Raw genomic sequence first — 22,810 nt, forward strand, 5'->3', positions numbered from 1 at the left:
AATGGTTAATTAGCTGACAAAAATATTTCTCGTCATAAAAGTTCTCTTTCTGTCGATACACTCAATGTGGAACACTAAGGGACTCACTATACAAGAGACCCTAAATATAACATACAGAATACATTAATACATCTGACTCCTTTCTAACTTGGGAGGCAGTGAACTCAGGTCTTTTTCTCACTAATATAAGGTCTGATCCAAATCCCATTGAAGTCAATGGTAAGACTTCCATTGACTTCAATGGAGTAGGTCTATATAGTCTTTTACAATTTTATATATATACATATAAAGAAAGCATAGCAGACTAAGTGGGAACTGCCAGATCACATACAAGACTATGCGGTGGGTTTGCATAGATTGTAACCTCCCATAAAGTGCTAAGTATACAAGTGGTGTTCAGGAAGTAATGCATTATCATTTGAAGTACAGAGAGACAAGGTGGGTGAGATAATATCTTTTATCAGACCAACTTCTGTTGGCAAGAGAGACAAGCTTTTGAGCTTACACGGAGCTCCTCTTCTTATTCATTTGAAATACAGCAATTCCTCCCAGCCAGATGACCATTACATCAATCTTAATGTGAACCCTTTCTGTGCTGCAGAGACTGGCTGACTGGGAGGAGGGTATCAAATATATCCCTAAAACCCTGAATCCCTCCTCACTAGTCATAAGCTAGCAAATTTCATTCACAGACATAATGGATTCCTCGGGCCATAACAGACACAGCGGCATGTGTATGCATAAAATGCAATGCAGTATGAGTCTCCAACCTGTACCTAATTGTTAAAATTCAACTTATCAGGGTTAGTATTCTCTCATGCAACCACATTTATGCTAGTCAAACTTTTCATGAGTAATTATTATTATTTACTATCATGGTAGCACCTAAAGGGCAACCAGGTCTGGTCACTGTATTGTGAGATAAATGACAATCCCTACTTCAAATAATTTATAGTCTAGAAGACAAGGCATGATAGGTGGACGAGACAAATTCGCAGGCCAGGCTTGGGGTTGGGGAAGCCAGAATAACATAATAGGAGATGAGCTGTACCAGCCAGTTTAGCTGTATTCAGATGCCAGTTTTTGGTATGAATTACAGAAAAGATTAATTTTGAGGAGGGATTTGGCGGGGGACAAGGTGCTGATTGTATAGATTTAGACTGGGGGCTATTTCCACTCATAAGGTGCAGCACAGGAGAAAGCACAAAAATGCTTGTTGGAGAAGCAATACATTGGGAGACTGTGGCTGACATTATTGGTAGAGTGAAGATGGGAGTCAGCCTTAAGATAACAGGTCAGATAGGTAGGGTGGGGCTAAGTTATGAAAGGAATTGGAGGAAAAGACAAAAGGGTTGTATTTGGTGCTGTGGAAACGGGAGCCAATTGAGGAGGAGGATGGTCAGAGAGATAAGCCAGGAGGAAGATCTGGCTGTCGTATTTTGAATTGAGTTGATGGGGACCAGGGATACAAGACTGAACTCAGGAGGAGTTTCAATGAGAATACTACCATGTGGTGCTTATGACCATCTCAGTAAAATCGGCAAGATGGTAGGCCATTGAGTGCTGTGATACAGCAAGGCAAGGGAGTAGTGGGAGAGTGGTAGAGGGGAGATGTATAAGCTCTAGGCTAATTAAGGCGTGGTTCCCTGTAGACTAGGTAGGGTTGCTACAGGTTAATTGGAGCACCTGTAGTCAATTAAGGCCCTATCAGGAACCTAATAAACCCCACCCTGCTTCAGCAGTCAGTGGAGGTGTGTTGCTGAGACCTGAAAGACCAGAGAATGGAAGGAAGGGAGACTCCCTTTCCTAGCATTAAGGACCGAAGGTAACCCTACCTAAGGGGGAAGAGGGCAAGAAACCCACAGGGGTTGAGAGGGGCTGGGTCTCAGAGTGAGAAGCAAACCCAGACCCCTCCCCTGCTTCCCTCCTCTACCACCTTCTCAGGCCACTAGCAGGGCCCTTGGTGCCCAAGAGCAGGGGAAAAAGCGTGGGACCCACCATATCAACATCAGCCATTTTGTCACAGTGCTTATAGAATTATCAGGTTGTTCAAGAGAAAAATCAGGTGGCCACTTGAGCAGTCTTTTCTGATATTTGCACATTTAGGCAGATTTTTGCCTGTCTTGCATATGGAAGCTGGTTATTTTTTTCCTTAGGATATAACTAATGACTTGGTGGTTTTATATGGTTTTCACCTAAAACCAGGTAGAATTTGATGATTTTGTCTGAGTTTCTCTTGGAGACTTTGGTTCAACCTAACCCCAAACTCAAAGCAAAATATAGGAGGTGGGAACTCATAAGAACTGAAATAAAAATGTTTTGTTGTGAACTGCCATACCTAAGTTTCACTCTAAGGATTCTAGGTGCTACAACAATACAAATAATAAACAATAATAATCTTTGATGTAGCCATTTTCTAACTATTATCCATTTATAACTGACATGGAAGTCATTCTAGTATAACTTTAAACCTTATTACTTGTGAGCAAGTCTCACTCCAAAGGATGGCCTTGCAATTATGGAACTGGACTGGGATTTAGAATGTTTTTCCCTAGAAATGCTACAAGCTTCCTATCTGGCTTTGGATAAGTCACTTAATCATGGTGTGATTGTCATTTCCCCATATATAGAATACTCATTGCCCAGAAGGGCTGTATGGGTACATTTTTTTAATGTGTGCTTAGTGCTCAGATGGTGATGGGGACCATAACTGCCTATGAATCAATAAAAGTTGTGATTTTTCATAAGAGCGACAAAGGAAATCCCTAACTACCCATTGATTCTTTAGAAAATCCTCATAAAAATAAATAAGTAAATGCTTCCAGGTCTCAACCAAGTGAACTACATGAAGGGACTAGTATCAAGAAATACTGTCGCTCTTGCTGGTGGGTATAACGCATACCAGCAGGTTCTCCAATTCCTTGTTCATCTGGCTGCAATCTTTGTGCTGATCTCTAGTATTAAAAAATAAAGGAGTGTAGTTTGGGGATGGATACCACACTTCAGATACCACTCTGCATCTGCTTAGTCTATTCCAGAAGTGGTACTAGTCCCATTTCTCTAGTAACATCTCAAATGTTTAAATCAGTAAAGATTCCAGTCGATTTTTTTCATGAAAAATCCACGCTCTTATTTTGTGCTTCTCTCATGATTGTCTCCTGACACACAGAAAGCTACCAGCAAATATGCCTTTCCTTTTTTTTTGTTTGTTGTTGTTGAGAATTCTATGGCCTTCTTTCTATCAGAAGAAGTTCCTTCAAAAAATTTGTATAAAGAATTCTTACACTCATCTTCTTCTGGGATTTTTTTAATCTGGCCTTCTGATCTTCTGGTTCATCCAGTAAGGAAGCTGATATCTTTCTCAGAGTACCTAACATTCTCCTTCAGAATTTCTCATGCTATTCCAAGTTTATTTCCCTCTGCTCTTCTGATTCACTGCTCAGCTAATTCAGCCTTCTTGCAGTGATGGAAATTATTTGTTGGATTATTGTTAAAATCTTCTCATGTCCCTAATCTGGGCCAATAGAATCACTTGAGATTATTCCTTTAATAGTTTTACTATGCTCGTCTCACCTTGTATTATCACAGCTACTGTCTGTACTGTTACAGATTCTTCTTCCATAAATTACAGATGATAGAGGGAGCAAATCCAGTGTGGCAAGCAAGATATATGGCTATCAGTAACACTAGTGCAAGCTGTGCCCCAGAGATTTAGAGGTCAGAACAGCAACTGCAAAAATGTACTTAATTTCCATAAGCAATTCAGGCATCTCACTGGTCAGTTGTGTGCACAAATCTATAATTCTGTGCAATTCTGAAAAAGGGACAATTTACCCAGAAGCTGCAAAATTGATGGAGTGAGACCCCTTAGGAAAGAGGTAGTTGGAAAGATTCCATATTGGATTTCTGTCTCACGTGTTTTTGGCTTGGTACAAAAGTGATTCATAACTAACTAACTAAATAGCCTTTTTGTTTCCTCTCACACACAAATGAATTGTACCTGCCAAGTATTTTAGTTTTTGCAAGACTGTTCAGCACTTTATCTGCCAGTTCTGATAGTGGTGTAAATTAGTTTGCATGCCTATAGCATTTACATGGTTTAGTCATCAGGTCTGAAATAACTATACTGCTCAGAAGCAAAGTTTCATATGCTGACAATTCTTCATCTTTCAAAGCTAGATATGTTGGGATTCATGACTTTTACTGTGTGTGTGTCTTCCAGTTATGACCTTTGTCCATACTGCGCATACATTAAGGAGTATGTATACACCTCAGTATCTCAGACTTTAAAATTTTAAAAGCAAATATAACACAGAATGTCACTAGTTTACGTTATGGATTACATTTAAAAATATATGTAAGGGCATGTTTTTGCAGTCATACGCACACCTTATTCTCACGGAAATCAAGTGGACTTTTGCATGTTGAAAGACTGCAGGATCAGACACAGTTGAAACCAAAGCCACAATTTTTGAGTTGCAGCAGCTCCAAGGAAATTTCAAGTGACATTTTTTTTTCTCAAAATGTCTCAGATAATTTAAGCCACCTTTAGCTTGGAATGATCTTTGGCAAAGACTATGCGTGCTAAAAAATTTCTCATAGCAAGTTACAGCTGAGTTATAAACCCCTGAAAATAATTTTGTAATGGAAGTGCTGACAGAATCTTTATTACAACAGTACCAACAGGCACTTCTCTGATAAATTCTAGGCAGTTTTTATAGTAAGGTGGCCACTATCTCAAAGTGCACATTATAAGAATTAATGGTACGACAGTACTAAAATACCATGGCCTACATTTGCCCTTTTAAATGTTCTAATAGAAATTTGATATGGTTGATATGGTTGATCCCAGGTCAACTCTAATGATGTGCTGTATGATCTGTTGGTAAATCATTTAAAATTCTAGATGTGTGTAGAGTCAGCATCTGTGTGAACAAGGGTATGTCTACACTGCAAAGAAAAAACGCCGGCGCCAAGTCTCGAGCCTGGGTCAATTGGCTCAGGCTGCAGAGTTTAAAATAGCAGTGTAGACATTCCCTCTCAGGCTGGAGCCCAGGCTCTGAAACCCAGTGTCTACCCTGCTATTTTTAGCCCCACAGCCTGAGCCCTGCAAAGCCCTGTGACACAGGTTTTTCTTTGCAGTGTAGACATACCCTAAGAGTTATTTCAGCATTGACAGTGAGATGCTAAGTTATTTGTGCTGATATTTGATTAATGCCAATATAAAAAAGTCCTGATCCTTAAGCTTCCCATATGCACCTTTTATAAATGGATATATTTTAAATTGCCTTTGCTTTTATTTTATTTTTTCATAGCATGGGGTTCAAATTTTTTAGTTCAGTTTGATTTTTAGAAAGCCAGAGTAATTTCATATTTTCTCATGGTTTATATTTAAGCTCAGAAACCCTTCCGAGAACCTGTGTGAAAATAGCTTGGGTGAGGGAAGGAGATGGGGCTAGGGAAGGGATTCTTGAAACTCATCCTTTGTTTGATGAAAGGTTCATGAATTTCATTGAACCTGCATGATACACACACACACACACACACACACACACACACACACACACACACACATTAAACCCCATGTCATTTGAGGCTGAGCATTGAAAGATTCTCTCAACTGCAACTTTCAAAATGATTTAGGAGGTTTAGATACATTTCTTCCATTCTTTTCAATGTCTAAATCTCACATGTCAATGCCTGTAGCAAAGTCATCAATACTATGACATTTCATCGTATTTTAAATAAAATTCAGGTTGCAAGGCCCGCTGGATGGGGTTGTTAGCTTTTCATTTGCCCCCACAGCACCTGGTCCAAATTTGGCAAAATATAAATACTAATTAATTGGAAGTTCATGGTTCCAAGTCAGAATATAGCCACTAGTTTTACCAAAGCAGTTTAAAATAATGACCAATGGAGTACGTTCTTACTTTTTGAAACTTTTGATTAAATGAACAACATAATAGAATTAAATATAATCTGTAGATGCTGAAAATGATCCATTAGTCTATGCAAATTACCATGTTAATAATGTATGTTTAATGCTAAGCACATTTGACAACCATTTCATCTCTTTTCCATACTAGAGCTTGGCGTCTTGCATTAATTCTCATAGTTTACAGATGCAACATTCAACACACATGATATGTAGTGATGTGAGCCGAATGAAATGTACATCATGTCAGAACATTATGATTACAAGTAAACAAGGTGTCTGGCTAGCTGAGTACATTGGGCAAAACTGAGGAGCCAAATTTTTGCTAACTTAATGACTCTTGCAATTCCATTGGTCTGACTCCAATTCCATTTTACAAGGATATAAATCAGAAGAAGCTCCACTGGAGTCAGTGGGAATAAATCAGTGTGAGTTAGATCAGAATCAGGCTATTGACTGTAATGAACTTGTACAGGATGCAATTCAGTGAAAATTGTGGTAATTCATACACACAAAATATTATGTGGCCAGGAATGTTCCACTTCCAGGTTGGAGTCCTCTGGATTCATTTGAAGTCTGCTACATCCTTTCTTTAAGAAAAAGACATATGTGGCAATTAATACTGAGAACACACACAGAAATTACAGGGAAGACCAAAATCCAAGGGTCTTTGAAATTAATAGAGTCACTCCGGATTTCCAACAGTGTAACTTAGAGCAGAAATTGCCCCTAAATTTGCAAGCATCCAAGGTGAATATTCTGCCATTTCAGCTAAAGACACAAGTGTGCTGAAGACACAATAGAAACTCTTATCTTTAGCAGTGATTTTTTTTAACCAGTCAACTATAGAATAGAGAAATAACAGAAACAAGGGTACAAATATACATCAGGATGGTAGGGAAAGTAGTACCTTGAAACTCTCTGACTGTAGGCAGCACAGAACAAAATTAAGAAACTCAGGTGAAAACCTGGCCCCAATTAAGTCAATAGGAGTTGAGAGAAGAAGGATGTTCCAGTGGCTAGAGCACTAACTTGGACTGTGTTCAGTTCCTGCTCTACCCCAAACTTCCTGTGTGACTCTGGGCAAGTCACTGCCTCAATTCCCCGTCTGTAATGGGGATGGTAGCATTTCCTTCCCTCACATGGGGTGCTGGGAGGATAAATCAGTTAAAGACTGTGTGGTGATGGGGACCATGTAAGTACATGAGATAGATCTGGAAACCAAAGCTGCTGTCCTCTGTGCCCCTCCACTTTCCCACATTCATAGTTGCATGTAAGTGTAAAAAAAAAAAAGTAGAGATTCTGCATCTGAATTATTGACTTGTTTCTTTACCTTCCTGATAAAGATAAAACAAATACAGTCTCATACTGTCAGTTCAAAGTTTCTGTATGATCACCTCCTGGACAAAGAAATTTCTATCCAGCTTTTAAAGGGTTAGCAGATCCAAGTGTAAAATATAATAGTTCCCACTAGACTGGAAATGACCATACAGGTATGTTTGATTACAGCTCTGCTGGACTAAAGGTCACAGGAAAGTTTTAGAATACTTAAGAGACAATTATTTAAAGTTCTGACTTTTCCAAAGGCATAGAACTAGAAATTATTCAGACAATTATTTAAAGTTCACATTTTTCAAAAGGGAGGAAAAAATGTCCATTCCTTCACCTTGGCATTGTTTGCCTCTATTTTTTATTACTGCAATAATCCCTTTTTATGTCAACGCTGCACTAGAGCAGAATAAATATTATTTTTCATTTCAGATAAAATTTTAACCTATAAGAATGATGACAATAAACCTGAAAATAGTTTGTTCATTATTTTGAAATTCTCCATGGTGCACTTTAATCTCAGCATAGGTATAGTTACATTGTAAACACATTACACTGATTATCCAGCAGTTGATCCAGTGGTAAATTTATGTTATAAACAAGTATTATGATTTAAGCCGTTGGCAAAGAACCATAAATTTAGGGATGTAAAAGATTTTTTAAATTATCTAGTCCATCTCCCCATCTGTGCACTATTGTTCTCTCTGCTATGTTCTCTGGTATTTTATTCAGTATTTTAAATGATTCAAGAAATGTAGGTCTTCCATACTTCTCTTGGAAGGCTATTTCCCCAGACTAATAGAGATCACAATTAGGAAGTTACTTTGCGTATGGCAACCATCTATTATGTGACTTAAATTATACTCCGCTGCCATGTGTCAGCATGACGTGATATAATAGGATGTAAATGACATAATTTGATCAGCCAGCTAAAATTTTACAGTGCAAATTGTTTTCTTCATATCTGGTATCTGCTATCAAATTTGATAGCAGCTATCAATCTGGTTTTTTTCAGAAGATACATCACAAATGTTGGTTTTCATGAAAAGCAGGTCATTTTGAAATATCCATGAATGCTTCAGAGCCTGTAAGCTTAGTTATCATAAATCACCCAAAAGTACCATAAAAACTACATAATTTAGTTTCAGATTATTTTAATAAGCCTTCTGGTTCAATGGGACATTTTTATCTTTATTGTAAAAGGTTATGCAAAGGGCCTTACTGAAGCAATATTGTTCTCATGATCAGCAAAACTTTGTTTTGTTTTGAATAAAAAATCCTTTTTCAAAGCAGACCTTGCATATGAACCTACCTACTGTATACGGTGTTATATATGTGTGATGGACCAGATATTCCAGAGAGATTGATCTGTGAATTTTCTTTTTCTCTGGGTGTGCTAGAACCAGAAACAGGAAATGTGTTCCTGAATAGCTGAGCTCACAGAGAGTTCCTAAATGTACAGGACTATGAGAATGACTGGTTTGGTGTGTACTTAATTTTGGTCCTGCCTCTACAGATAAGAACTTTACAGTTTTGGGGTCCATTTGATTTTTTTTATTGTCACTGAATAGGTGTTAACATAGAGGCATATGAGAAAGCAAGATAGTCCTCTGATTAAGGCACTAGAGTGGGACTGAGGCGCTCTGGGTTCAATCCCTGGGTCTACAGCAGCCTTACTGTGTGAGCTTAGAAAAGTCATTAATCTCTTTGCCTCATTTTCCATACTGTAAAATAGGGATAATAATCCTTCTTTCCTCCCACTCTGTACCCATTTTGTGTATTAGGTTCCCTTAAAACCCCAACCTAATGCTGTCAGATCTCCAATGCAGAGACAGTCTCTTACTGTGTATGTACAGTGTGTAGAACAATGAGGAACTGATTGTTCATTTGTTATTATTTGTATTACTATATTGCCTGGGGGCCCTAATCAAGGAGTGGGACCCCGTTGTGCTAGGTGCTGTACAAACAGAGAAAAAAAGATGGACTCTGCCCCAAAGAGCTAACAATCTAAGGGTACGTTTACACTTACCGGGACGGTCGACGCGGCGAGTTCGACTGCTCGGAGTTCGAACTATCGCGTCTGATCTAGACGCAATAGTTCGAACCCCGGAAGCGCTAGTTCGAACTCCAGTACTCCACCGCGGCAGGAGGAGTTGCCGGAGTCGACCTTGGAGCCGCGGAGTTCGCTTCCGCGGCGTCTGGACGGTAAGTAAGTCGAACTAGGGTAGTTCGAATTCAGCTACGTTATTCACGTAGTTGAATTTGCGTACCCTAGTTCGACCCCCGAGCTTAGTGTAGACCAGGGCTAAGTTAGAGTTCTTTCAGTGTGCGTGTATTGGGGGTTGAAAATTTGATCATAATTGTCAATGCGCAAGTTAATACATGAACAAAGTATTGCTAGATGATCTGAAGACATTTGCTTATCATACTTAATAGTAGTAAGGACGCATAATGGATTAATATTCACATGGATTAAAATGGATTAGTAGTCACGTAAAGAGCTGAAATGTTCTCCAAGCATTTGTCTGGTATTTTTTTTCCTCTACAGACTTATATTTGTCTACCAAATGTATGACTCTCATTTCTTTAAATGCAACATAGTTTTGATTCTGTGCTTGTTTTGTGACCATTCCCACTCAAACTTGCTTACTGATGACTTTATTATTAAATTCTTTAAAACTCTCCAGGAGAACTCCTATCACTTATGGAATGAGATAAGAAATGAATTAAATGTCCTTGTATTTTCACTTCTAAAATGCACGGAACATCTTAATAAGGATATCCTTACTGCTCTCCATATTATCTGACAGGGCTCTTTGTATTATGGAGAAACTGCTTTTTAGCTCTCCAAAGTGCATATAAAAAGCCACCTATGATAATAGTGTTTATTCAAACCGTGTACAATATGTATTAGCTCCAATAAACATGAAGAAATACACAGCTCTGCATTGCTGAGGTTTCCAGCTGTAAAATTTCCAATTAAAAACTCTTTCTTCATGTAAGTAATATATCCAGCATAGATAATAATTTCTACCACAAAGTCTTTAATACCATTAATGATTTGATCTTTCTGAGAGCACTACAAAAGGGAGAGAAAGAGAGAGAGAGAAAAAGAGCTAGGTAGGTGGAAGCTTACCCAGCAGGAAAATCTACTGATCTGTAAATAGAGTGTGTCAAGGAATTAAAGAAGCAAAATGAGGTGTGTGCACAAAGTTACACTTGAATGTAAACTGACTGCTGGTGTTTCTTTTTCTTTTCTTTTCTTTTCTTTTTAAATGCTTAAAAATTGTAAATCACATTTTCTGTATGTGTCTTTCCATTTTGAGGTCCAGCTTTTTATTTTCACATGCAGGTTAATCAAGGTTGATACCAGTGTCATAAAGCCACTCATGTCTACTGCATGTATACCCACACTTTTATGTACATATGTTTCAGGGTTATCATTTTGCTTAATAAAATCAACATACTTTATCATGAACATGGCTTTTTACTTTGAAACTTTGGGACATTGTGATCATAACACTTTTCACTTGCCCTTGTAACCTTTCATCCAGCTATCTCGGAACAGCTCAGTGAGAGCTGAGGGTACTTGGAAGCCTTCAGGAAGCACTCAGCCCTGTGCAGGAACAAGTCCTAAGTGGTGCTTTACAAGCCATTTGGGTCTAGAAATCATACTGGCCATCTCACAAGTACTGGCTCCATTGTCACTTCTTGGTTTCAGTTCTGCTGGAAATATTTCCATAGCCATCTATTTTATGGGAATTTGGCAACAAAACTTGTAAGAACAGAGACAGCCACAAAGCTCATTTTAAAATATTTTCAGTGAACTGCTTTTGAATCGTTAGAAAGATCATGTTCAAGTTTTGGATGAATTGTGGTTGGTCCTTGTTACGTGATAGGAGCAGCAGCAGCAACTAAATAAAGTTGCACAATATCCAATCTAGCCTCCTGTTTTTTAGTCCCTTGTAATTTTTGAAACTTTCATCATTTTGGCTGAGATATTCTAGGATTGGTATCCGTCCAAAGCTGTGGATATTTTTGTGTGTGTGTGGAAGTCTGAGCAAGAATGATTCAGCCAGTTTTGAGCACAAGGAGAATGAAAGGGGGAAAACATCTTAAAAACTCCAAGAAAAACATAAGGTGTCAGCCTGTACAAATAAAACAAAACAATGCGATTCAATAGGATGTCAGATTTATTTGCCATTGCCAAACTATCTATGAAAATGATGCTTTCACTAAACTGTCTTACAACACAATCAGCATATGCTTAATATTTCATCCCAGTGCTCCCATTTTTGTGCCTCCACTGAAGTACATTGTACTGAGACGTCAAGAAACTGAAACTCAGACTTAAATTATTGATTTTGTATTTGGTTAAAATAAACACCCAAAGCCAAATTCTGTTCCGAGTTACAAAAAACGTAATTATTGGAGTTCATGAAGTTACGCTGGCTTTACATCACTGTAAATAACAGCAGAATTTGGCTTGAATCAAGAAAGATTTCTTGACCACTATGCTGACTGAGCTACCATACTTGTCTCAAACCATTCTCCAGGCCTCAGGATAAAATGCATCTCCTGTTCCCTCCCCAGTGAACAACTGATATGTAACTAAACTCGGGTATTCCAATGAACTCCATCAACGTCCTATAGTTCATAGCAAGGATGTTACATTTTTATCACTGTGACTACTATGGATGTTAGTGGACTCTCTGAACAGTGTGTCTGAATCCTCTGTGCATCTATGTGCCTGAGTTTTGAATGTCTCTGCTTCTGTCAGCTTCAGTCAGAGCTTTATTAATACATGGTGGGGTTTTCGTTTTTTGTTCCTTCCCCCCCCCCAATAATTTTCTTTGTTATAATAAAAGTAGCATGAATAAATAACACGGACAGCGCTATAATGAAGGATCAGCAGGTTAATTAGAGAGATGAGTGGAGAGTGATCATCCTCTACCCTGCTGAGCATCTGCTGCCAAGTTAATTCATGCAGCAGCATTGGTGTCTGTTCCTGGAGGAGCTGCCTGCTGCTTTTCCAGCTACAAGTACTATAAAGAAAGTGTCCACAGGGAAGGGAAAGCAAATCAGATAAATTGAATTTATTACTAATCAGCCGATGTGATTTATTTGCAAGTTTCAAGTTTTAGGAACTAAATAAAAGGCAAGCTGGGGGCTGTTGCTCTTCATGTACGGGCCATATTTCCAGCAGCACTAGGTGACATTTTCTTTTTTTTTTTTTACTTTGAGGGGGCAAATTAGAGGCTGTTGCTAACACGATTCCCACAGCAGCAGTGAGCAGTTTCTATCCATTGTCAAAACAGTTTTCTCAATGTCACCCTCTACTTTTTTCCTGAGGGCAGGTTCAGGTTGCCACTGTGGGAACATCTGATTGAGCCCCACTCTTGCATCTACTCGATATCTACTTCACCATATTTCAGGTTCATTATCATTTAGCTCAACAGTAGTCTTCTTCTAGCGGACAAAGCTCTTTCTCTCCTCTTGTTATCTACTGTCTCTTCTTGTATCACGTTGGGACCTACAGGCCAGCCAGGTTGAGCTCACCTGGTGCTAGCTGGATAAATATGTAGGTAAATGACAGTCACTGCCCAAAGAGCAAGTTTAGTCCTCTCTTTTCCCCTTCTTTTGGGCCAGATTACGCGCACTGTGTCTTACTTTACTCTGTGAGAAGTCGTCCTCCTGAAATCAATAGGACTATTTGCAAAGTAACGTACCGCCCAGCATGAGCAAGAGTGGAAGAAATGGGTCCTTGATTGTCTCCATCCCACTTCTCCTCCATCCCATTTTCTCCAGTCCTTTTCCCATGTGTTTTTTCCTAATTCTTTCCCCCCCTCACACTTTGCCTTTCCACTTTATCCCCAGGGCATCCAGTTCCTCCCTCTTACATTGCTCTCCAGTTCTTCCTCTCTCCCCCCTCTCTGGCCCTCCTAACAGACATTATTCTGTCCCCTCTTCCTTGCGCTGTAACAGAAAGATCTGTTGTCATCCATTGTTTGTAAACATCTTTAAACATACAAGAATCCCCTCTTCGTGCAATGACAGCTGTCAGTGTTCTTTCTCATGGAGGTTTCAGTGAAGCCACGTAGTAGCTGAATGGTTTAGGTGCACCCTTGTGCGTGAATGGGTAATAGGGGAAGGGCAGCAGGGCCCAGTAAAGAGAATTTCTCTTTGCACAGCCTTCCCCTTTTGTTCATGACTCGTCCGTGTCTGCCTGTTCTACACCCTCAACACGTTACCCCGGGGTGAACAGGAATAGAGTGACTGCGTCAGAAAGAAGGAGGAGCTGCAAACAAAAAATATTTATTGCTTGTTTCATGTCAAAGCAGGTGTCTGACCCTTTCTATGTGTACCGGGGACAGGAGGAGGAGGAGGCCAGGAATGGAATGCAAGGAGCCTTCCCAATAGGGCTTTTTGCTCCAGCAGCATAAAGACTGTGAAAAGATTCAACTCACAGTAGCGCTAGCCTCTCCAAAGGGTACAGGCCGGGCCAGGTTTAGCAGAGCTGGCTAGTCACTCAGGCAAGTAGCTTCTTCGAGGGAGGGTCTCTGGAACTGGAAATCATTGTATGTGTTTCAGGCACAAGAACACCTGGAGCTCCCAATGGGAAAATGACCCCATGCATGATGCTATCCCATGCAGGACTATGTCTTAGATACAAGATAGTGAGAGGGTAGAGACTGAGCCCCAGAAGTTCAGCTGCTTTTTTTTTTAATTAAAGAATCAGGTGTGGAGAAAGAAAAGAGCATAGGAACAATGTGGACAATACAACCATATATGGTCCTGCTCCTTGAGAACTATGTGCAGTCCCATGGACTTCAAGGCAGGGGCGTGGTTCTCCGTGGAGGACTGGAGTTTAGTTGTGTCTGACTCCTCCTTTGGAAGCTCAAAAGAAAAGGTTTATGGATCTAATTCATGCTAAAGTCTCTTTAAATGGTCATTACCAAAAAAAAATACAGACTTTTTTTGTTTGTTTGTTTGTTAAATCTCTCCAAAATAGTGACTGGGATCAGGAGGGGGAAAACACAACTTCCTGAACATGCCCTGCTAAAATATTCCAAGATTATACTCACAAAAGAAATTAGGTTCATTTTAAAAATACCCCTTAAATAAATTGAACTGCAGCATAATTTTAGTAATGCACCTTTTTTCTTTCCATTTGGATGTCTGATACCATGCAGTTCAGCTGGGGAGGGTGTCTGAGATAGGAGGGAGATTTTGTTGCTATATGTGCATTTCAATGTCACCTCTGACATTTTTAACCAGTGTAAAGAAGTGCAGTTGTTCATTCTGAAGATGTACTAATCATTGATTCCATACACATAACTTCTCCATTACATCAGAGTGGCACGCAGAATAAGGGGTATAATTAAGGAGTTTGATGCTGTTTGGGTTGTCTAAATCCTTGAGAACTCACACCTGAAACTGAGCTTTAATAAACAGGCATGCTTCCTATAATTCCAAAAAGGACATGAGAAAGGACTAGACTATCTATTTAGCTCCATGGTGCCATCAGTTGGGATGTGACTGTTGCTAACTTGAAAAGACGTAAGGAAAATCTGATTCCCACAGCTGAAAAGTGAAGGAGAATCCTTTCTGTACTAGAGAGGTATTCAGCTCTAATCAGCTTCAACTTCAAAAATGTTGCTTTATAATATCACTATTTTGATTTATGGTGGGTTTGTTTGAATATCCATTCTAAATATGTCTAAGATACAAACTCAAACTCAGATCTAAATAATTAGGTCCGCTTTAGATATAATCAGTTAAATTAGAACTATGAAACCAAGCACTTCTGAATTTTGGGAGGAGGGATGTTTGAAATTGAATCTGGTAGAACCAGGCCTGGTTCTCTCCTCTGCTACACTAGGGGTGTATCTACACTGCAGCTGGGAGCATGCCTGCCACCAAAGAGGCTGGGACCAGAGCGGCTGCATCCCCACTGATAAAATCAGAGCCAAATAATAAGCTGAACACGAGCTCCCAGTGCTACACTGTGGTCAAAAGGGCTAATGTGATGCTGGGATGCATAAATGGGAATCTTGAGTAGGAGCAGAGAGGTTATTTTACCTCTGTATTCGGCGCTGGTGTGACCACGGCTGGGATCCTGTGTCATTAGCTTGGCTCAAGCTCACATGCTAAAAATAGCAGTGTGGATTTTGAAGCCCTGGCAGAGGCTTACCACCTGAGCTCAGATCCAGAGGGTCAGCTGGGCTTGGGAGCCCAAGCTGCTATTTTTAGTGTGCTCACTTGACTCAATCTAATGGGAGCTTGTCTACCCAGGCTGGGAAACTCCTTACCAGCTGTAGTGTAGACATACCCCATGTGATTATTAGAGCTGGTTGGGAAATTTTTTATTAAACTTTTTTTGCCAAAAATATTGATTCATTGAAACTGAAACTGTTCACAGGATGAGGTTGCTTCAGATAAGTTTCCTGATGTGAAAAAATGGTGACTAAAGTTTTTTAAATTGTTTAAATGTACCATTTTGACAATTTCTAAACCAAAAGGGGGGTTGTTTTTGTTTTGGTTCAAAATTACTTCAGTTAGAAATGTAACTTAATTTATATGGGAAAAAAAAAACAAAAAAAGAGGAAAACAAGGTGAAAATCTAAAAAGAAAAAAAAAAGTTGTGAAATTATTGAAACAAAATGTGTTGAATGACCTGAACTGGTTGTGGAGGCGGGAGACAGTTCTGGACCATAATTTTGTTTTTAGAATTTGATTTTTTGTCCCAATTTGGGATGGGAGCATTTATTGAACTCTTAAATTCTCATGGGATGGCAAAACCATTTCTCACCCAATCCTTGTGGCTACACCATCATGAAACTGGTGTATGCGAATAGAGAATTAGGTTCCTAGGAGTCCTAATCTTCATTTCCCTTCTTTATGCACCAGCCAACTCCCACTTTTCTTCTTCTGTTTATGGAACTAATTAGGATGACCAGACAATAAGTGTGAAAAATCGGGACCGGGAGTGGGGGAGAACAGGAGCCTATATATAAGACAAAACCCCAAATATCGGGATTGTCCCTATAAAATCAGGACATCTGGTCACCCTAAAACTAATTAGTCAGCTACAAGAACCTGTCCATTTTCTATACTCTGCTACAGGCTCAATCAATTATAGAAGTTACTACCGTTATATCAATAATATCACATCTACTGGTAAGTATCTCCTAGGGTATTCTTGTTGGGTAGTATGAAATTGTCTGTATTCTATATCAACCCTCACCTAAATGAATGTGTGTGCATGCATGGGAACACACACACACACACACACACACACACACACACACACACACACACACACACACACACACACACACGAACAACGCACTATGTTGTTAAAACTTTATCAGAATGTGACCGACCACCTGAATAGCTTCCCCCGCACCCATTCCCCTACCTTCCATCTCTCTCTTCCTGTTTATTTTGTATTTTACAGACTGCGAGCTCTTTGGGGGCACCGAGCATGCCTTTTATGTTGGTCTAATGCTAGTGGTCACTGCCCCAGTGATCTATTGCTGTTGGAATGGCCCCTGGGGCCATGAAAAGTTGGTATAAATAGAACAGCCCTAGGGGAGTTTCAGTGTGCACCAGAAATCTGAATGGCACCAGGATCAAGGGAGCACAAAGGTATCTCAGAGGTTCCTTTGTGCCCCCCCCGCCCACACCCCCCCCAACCACCTCCTGAGCTACTGAGTGTTTTTCAGCCATATCTCAGGAGAGGGGCCTTTGTGCTATGTCTGTTGTATGAACTTTGACTATCTTTCAATTTTCTCTCCCTTCCAGCCACACAAACCTCCCTCTTCAATTTCCTGCTTTCCATGAAATGTCATTTAGCGATTAAGTCAAAACCATTTCATAACACAAAATATGAGGAGACTGCTTTTTTCATAGCATTTCAAGCACATTGACTCTGGAAATACAGGAGGAAAGAGGTTACTGAAAAGAGCTGCAATCTAACCCTTCAGCCCCAAACGTTATGTATAGCTTTATCTTTCCGTTTTCCATCTGTGATGTTAGGGTTTTCAGAAAGACATATAAACGTCACAGTACTTGTGTGTAGGGGTCTGGGGTAATTATTTTATTATTAATTTTATTATTATTTGGTGAAGGAACACACAAAACAAGTTAACATGAATCAACATGCCCTCTATTAGGGCATGACTCAAAACATTGAGTTTTAGTATTTGTTCCTCTGAATCTAGCAGTTAAAAGCTAAGCTGAATCATTAAGTATGTGAATAAATCAAAGTGTCTTGTATTTTTTAAGTGCTTACTTACAGTGGTTAAAACATGAACATTCTGCCATGTACAAAATCATTTATATTAGAAAGGAGTGGGCTGGTAAATGTTTGGATTCTATGGTTACCTAAAGGCAATAGAAAATCTCTTATGTTAAGTGAGGCACTAAATTCAATAATTACCTGTGAGAATCTGAGTCAGTTATTTGATGTACAGCTACACACATTAGGTACCATTAAACAAAATCGACATTTGCTACACCATAGTATTTACAGTATTGCCTATATTTAAAATAACACAAATAGTAAAGTAAACTTAACTACTGCAGGAGTTAAATCTTGATTGTTTTAATTGTGTCCACTATGCTTGAAAGCTGTGAGAATACAAGAGGTTTAACTATGTGTGAGAGAGCAGTATGTGTTATTTATAAATCAAATATTCACCCTAACCACATGGGTAAAGCAAATACCCATGTATACCATCTAGCTGAGTGATCTTTGATATTAGCACAACTTCATTACCACATATATATCTTTAAAACACAAAGCCAACAAATAGGCAGCTGGTGGCCAAACTGATTTCTTGATGGTGACTCCCTAGAATTTCCTAACCAACAACCTACTAAAATTGTGTTTAAAACACCACCGGAAAAAAAAGTTGCCAAAGTGAAGGCAGTTCTTCCAGTTGTAATTGTGGCAAATCCCTGCTCTTCCCTTGTCACTCTCCTAGCATTAGCAACTGTGCTCAGTTCCAGTGCACAAGGTAGAAACCCTACCAATGGCAGAAATCAGGCATTGGTAAAGGGTAGCTTTACACGAGTGATCCCACTGAATTCAATGGGGCAACTACCATGCATAAAATTAAAGCATGTTCATAAGTCTTTGCAAGATTGAGGGCTAGGATGCTCTGGAATCAGTTTCTCTTACTTTTTCAAAAGAAAATAGGGTTTAGGTTTCAAGGTACCAAGTACCAATAACTACCTTTCAAATAAAAATGTTTATCACCTTTGAAGATCAGGCCCACAGCTTTAACCCAATCTAGCACTTCCTTTTGGTTTTCTTCTATACGATTCTACCACTTTAAACAACAAAAATGTTTATTTTACTGCAGGAGCAATACTATGTAGCTTCAATGTAAAATACAAAACACAATTTGTTTTGACTGATGGATGTACTTTATTAAATGAACTAATAGCAGGTGGGATTACTTTAAAAATAATACTTTTCCATACACTGGTTTCATGAAGTTAGTTTTTATGAACGTGCAAGCTGAGAAGTTCAGTGCATTATGTATCTGGTAAGTGGGGCTGGGGCTGGTGAAGGGGGCTGATGTGCATGACACAGTATGTATGTGCTTGTGTGGGGGATTTATGAACTAGGGAAAAATTGTTTTCAACAGCTATTTTGAAATGATCCAGCTGTTTAAATGTTCACTTTTCCAGATAATACACTCAGCATTTTGGCAAAGCACAGTGGATTCAGCCGTCAGAAGCAAGAAGTGTATCTTTTACCAATCATAATAAGTGATAGTGGAAATCCTCCCATGAGCAGCACCAGCACCCTTACAATTCGGGTCTGCGGTTGCAGCAGTGATGGTGTTGTTCAGTCCTGTAACGTTGAAGCTTATGTACTTCCTATTGGACTCAGTATGGGAGCCTTAATCGCCATATTAGCATGCATCATTTTGCTGCTAGGTATGTATTCATTTACAGCCTGCTGTTCAACATTTTTCTGGTTCATAAATGACTATAAATAAACAAAGAAACCAAATGGTAAAGGTGATGCTATCTGGAAAAAAATATTATCTAATTATTAGTGTTAATGTATAAAGATTTGAGTAGCTGTAGAGTTTTGGAGTAATTGCTTCAACTGCATATAGATGAGTCTAAGGCTAGAAGAAGAAAAATAATATATATGAATTATATTAGTGCCCTAAGACCTAGTCAGGATGAGCCCTATTGTGCTAAATGATGTACAAAACCAGAAAGCACAGTCCCTATTCCAAAGAACCTTACATAGAAATTGTATTTAAATAAGAGTTGTATTATGAAATGTTGAGTAAGAAGGTGAACTGAGACTATACTGTGGGTGTTGGAAACTGAATTATTTGTTGTATGCTATTTCTTCCAAAACTTGTATATGTTTATTCCGGATTGTAATGGCTTTAGCGAGATTGCAGTTTTACAAGATAAAAAGCACTCTATATTTGAATCAAACACATAAAAAAGTAGCACATGACATCAGCAAGCCAGAGAACAGTGATGAAAGAGCCCTGTTGCTCTGCTGAGGAACAGGTTTCAGAATTAAGCTGCAGAAACAACAAATAGTAACTAAAGCCCAACTCTTTGTGCACCTACCCATAATTCTAAAATTAATATGACCTAAACCTCTTCTCATCTTCCCCCACCCCCATCACAGTTTCACTCTCCTTACTGTAGTACTGTACGGCCTTTGAGCAACAGGTCAACAAAAGATTTCTTCCTGTGACTATGATCAGAGCCATATTTTCAAAAAGTGTCATCTAATTTTGGTTGTCTCCATTTTTGCGTGCCCAGCTTTAGACACACAGGCCCATATTCACAAAGGTACATCAATGGGAGTTAAGTACCTAAACACCTTTGTGCATCTGGGCACTAGGGTTTCATTTTCAGAGATACTGAGCAGTTCCTAATGATTTCAGTTGAGATTGTGAATTCTCTGAAATCAGCCATCTGAAAATCAGGCCAAACCTGTCTGAAGTGAAGCTTAGAAATGGAGACATTCAAAATTCTGACCCTTTAAAAAAATTGGGCCTAAATAAGCTATTTTATAAATATAGGGTTATGGTAATAGGAAGGTAGAACTCCTTCCCCTAGCTCCTGATCAAATTTTTGCCATTCCACCAGTGTGTTACATTTCTAGCTCTTTCAGCTTTAATTATGGCTTTATTACTCTTGTAGAAGGATACTATCTGCAGCCTTCTACAAAAAAAAAATCTAGTTTACAGCTGCTTTGATTAGATGTTTTCTTAACTAATCAGCCTGTGATGCTTTTTTACAGTTATTGTGGTGCTGTTTGTAACATTGAGAAGACATAAAAATGAGCCTCTGATTATCAAAGATGAGGAAGACGTGAGGGAAAATATAATCCGTTATGATGATGAAGGAGGTGGCGAAGAAGATACAGAAGCTTTTGACATTGCAACTTTGCAAAATCCAGATGGAATTAATGGATTTTTACCCCGTAAGGATATTAAGCCTGATCTTCAGTTTATGCCCAGGCAGGGGCTTGCACCTGTTCCTAATGGTGTTGACGTTGATGAATTTATTAACGTAAGGCTTCATGAAGCTGATAATGACCCCACGGCTCCACCTTATGACTCCATCCAGATTTATGGCTATGAAGGAAGAGGCTCAGTGGCTGGTTCCCTTAGTTCATTGGAGTCCTCTACATCAGACTCAGATCAGAATTTTGACTACCTCAGTGAATGGGGTCCCCGCTTTAAAAGACTTGGAGAACTCTACTCAGTCGGAGAAAGTGACAAAGAAACTTGACAGTGGATTACAAACTTTTTCACTCTTGACTTAAGGATCATGTAATATTCTAGGGCCACTGCTGTTAGTTACGACTAATGTGGCTTTTTGTTTTAGAGGCAAGTTTAGCGCCAGTCATCTAAAAAATCATAAAATCACCTTCATTGTAATGTTGAATAAAAAAAATAAAGTATATGTTAGGAGGTATAAGTCTTGTGGAGTGTGAATTAAAGTATGTGGAGTGTCTAGAAGTCTTTGGATATTCGATATTCACTTGACCACCCTGAAGATGAAGATTTGGATCTTTGATAATCTTCAGTGAAATGAAAGGAATTAAAAGGAAAGGCTGCTTGTCTAGATAATGGACCTGCAATGGTTTTGCTATTGAACAGAATCGGCTGTCAGTATGTAAAGCTAATGGTGTGTTTCCGCATTGCCAACAAAGATCCTACCACAAAAATGTTAAAAGCAATATCTGGTCTTCTTTGCGATGCTGAATGGAAACAGCACTGTAAATCCCTACTGGCTTCTACTGTGCAGTGACCATACATTGTACATACGGTAATTGTTGGCCACATAACCACAGACTGAACGTCATCTTTAAATATTGTGTCAAGCCTTAAAATATTCACATGTTCTTAATCCATTCCAGTGATGGGATTAGAAACCCTACCAATGTGCAGAGGTTCAAGAGTGGGGGTTCAAAACCCTACTTTAAAAGAGGATTGTTTTAGAGAAGAAGGAACTCCTACTCCATCTTCTGAAAGGGGAAAGAAAAAGAAACTGTGAAAGGAGATGGACTTACATATATGAAACAATTAATGATTTTATTGCTAAAGATTGAATTTATTTGTTTAATCCTGAAATAAATATTTTATTGATGTCCATTACTGCTTTTATTTATTAAGGGTAATAATCTATAGTGTAAGATTATAAAGAAACCTAAATTATATCCATTAATAAACCTTTAGAGTTTTTTCTATATATAAAATGAATGTTTAATACATGTACATTTTGAAAAGAAAATGACAATTTGTTGCAGGTTAAAGCAGTAACCTATCCATTTGCAGTAGCTGAGTTTTAAGTGAATGCTGGCAGGAATAAAACTTTCCCAGATAAAACTTTTGACAGTTTTATATTTTCTTCATAAATCTAGTAACTGGCGTTTTTAATACAAGCACAAACAGCTGGAAGTAAACTGGTTCATGTGAATATTTAAACTGTAGACTTTTAGAAATCCACACATTACACAGTACAGTAAAACAATGCTTATAGTTCTCCACTGTATTAGAGCAGGAACCAGTATGTACATAAGTTTACTGCTTCTGTTATTAGCATTTCTTTTATATAATATTCATGGTGATGCACCAGGGCTCTTGCACACACTGAAAACAGCACTAGGAGCTGCAAGCATATTCAATTTGTAATGCAAACTTGCCATTTAGAAGTAGCAATTGTATAATAAAACTGAGTATTACATGCAAATCATTTTAATTTTCTACTTTATTTTGATGCTATATTATCATTTGTTTATTTACTTCATGTATTGTATTCAGAGAAACTCCTGTATTGTTTCCTACTTTGTGAAATATATTTTTATAAATATCTTTCTTGTGATCGCTGTTTCTTTTCAGTTTAACCTGTACCCTTTAGAGAGGAATCATCAGCTGTGAATAGCTAAAAGTTCTTTATAAACCTCTGATTGCTACAGTTTCTTCAGTCATTTATTAATCAATTAAATAGTTGGCAATCACATCAATACACTGTTTAAAA

At 38.7% G+C, this 22,810-nt stretch overlaps 1 protein-coding gene across 13 annotated transcripts in view; it reads left to right on the forward strand.

Moving 5' to 3' along the window:
* The window catches only part of CDH8 (cadherin 8), a 290,464-nt gene extending 267,893 nt beyond the window's left edge, over window positions 1-22,571 (forward strand). For all 13 annotated transcript variants that reach the window (XM_039503455.1, XM_039503456.1, XM_039503464.1 and 10 more), the window contains 2 exons: window positions 18,968-19,219; window positions 20,565-22,571. In XM_039503455.1, coding sequence (XP_039359389.1) covers window positions 18,968-19,219; window positions 20,565-21,058 — 746 coding nt within the window. In that variant the 3' untranslated portion in view covers window positions 21,059-22,571. The remainder of the gene's footprint in view (window positions 1-18,967; window positions 19,220-20,564) is intronic.
* Window positions 22,572-22,810: the final 239 nt, after the last annotated feature.

Source organism: Mauremys reevesii, linkage group 16 (genome assembly GCF_016161935.1).
Source record: "Mauremys reevesii isolate NIE-2019 linkage group 16, ASM1616193v1, whole genome shotgun sequence".
NCBI lineage: Eukaryota > Metazoa > Chordata > Testudines > Geoemydidae > Mauremys > Mauremys reevesii.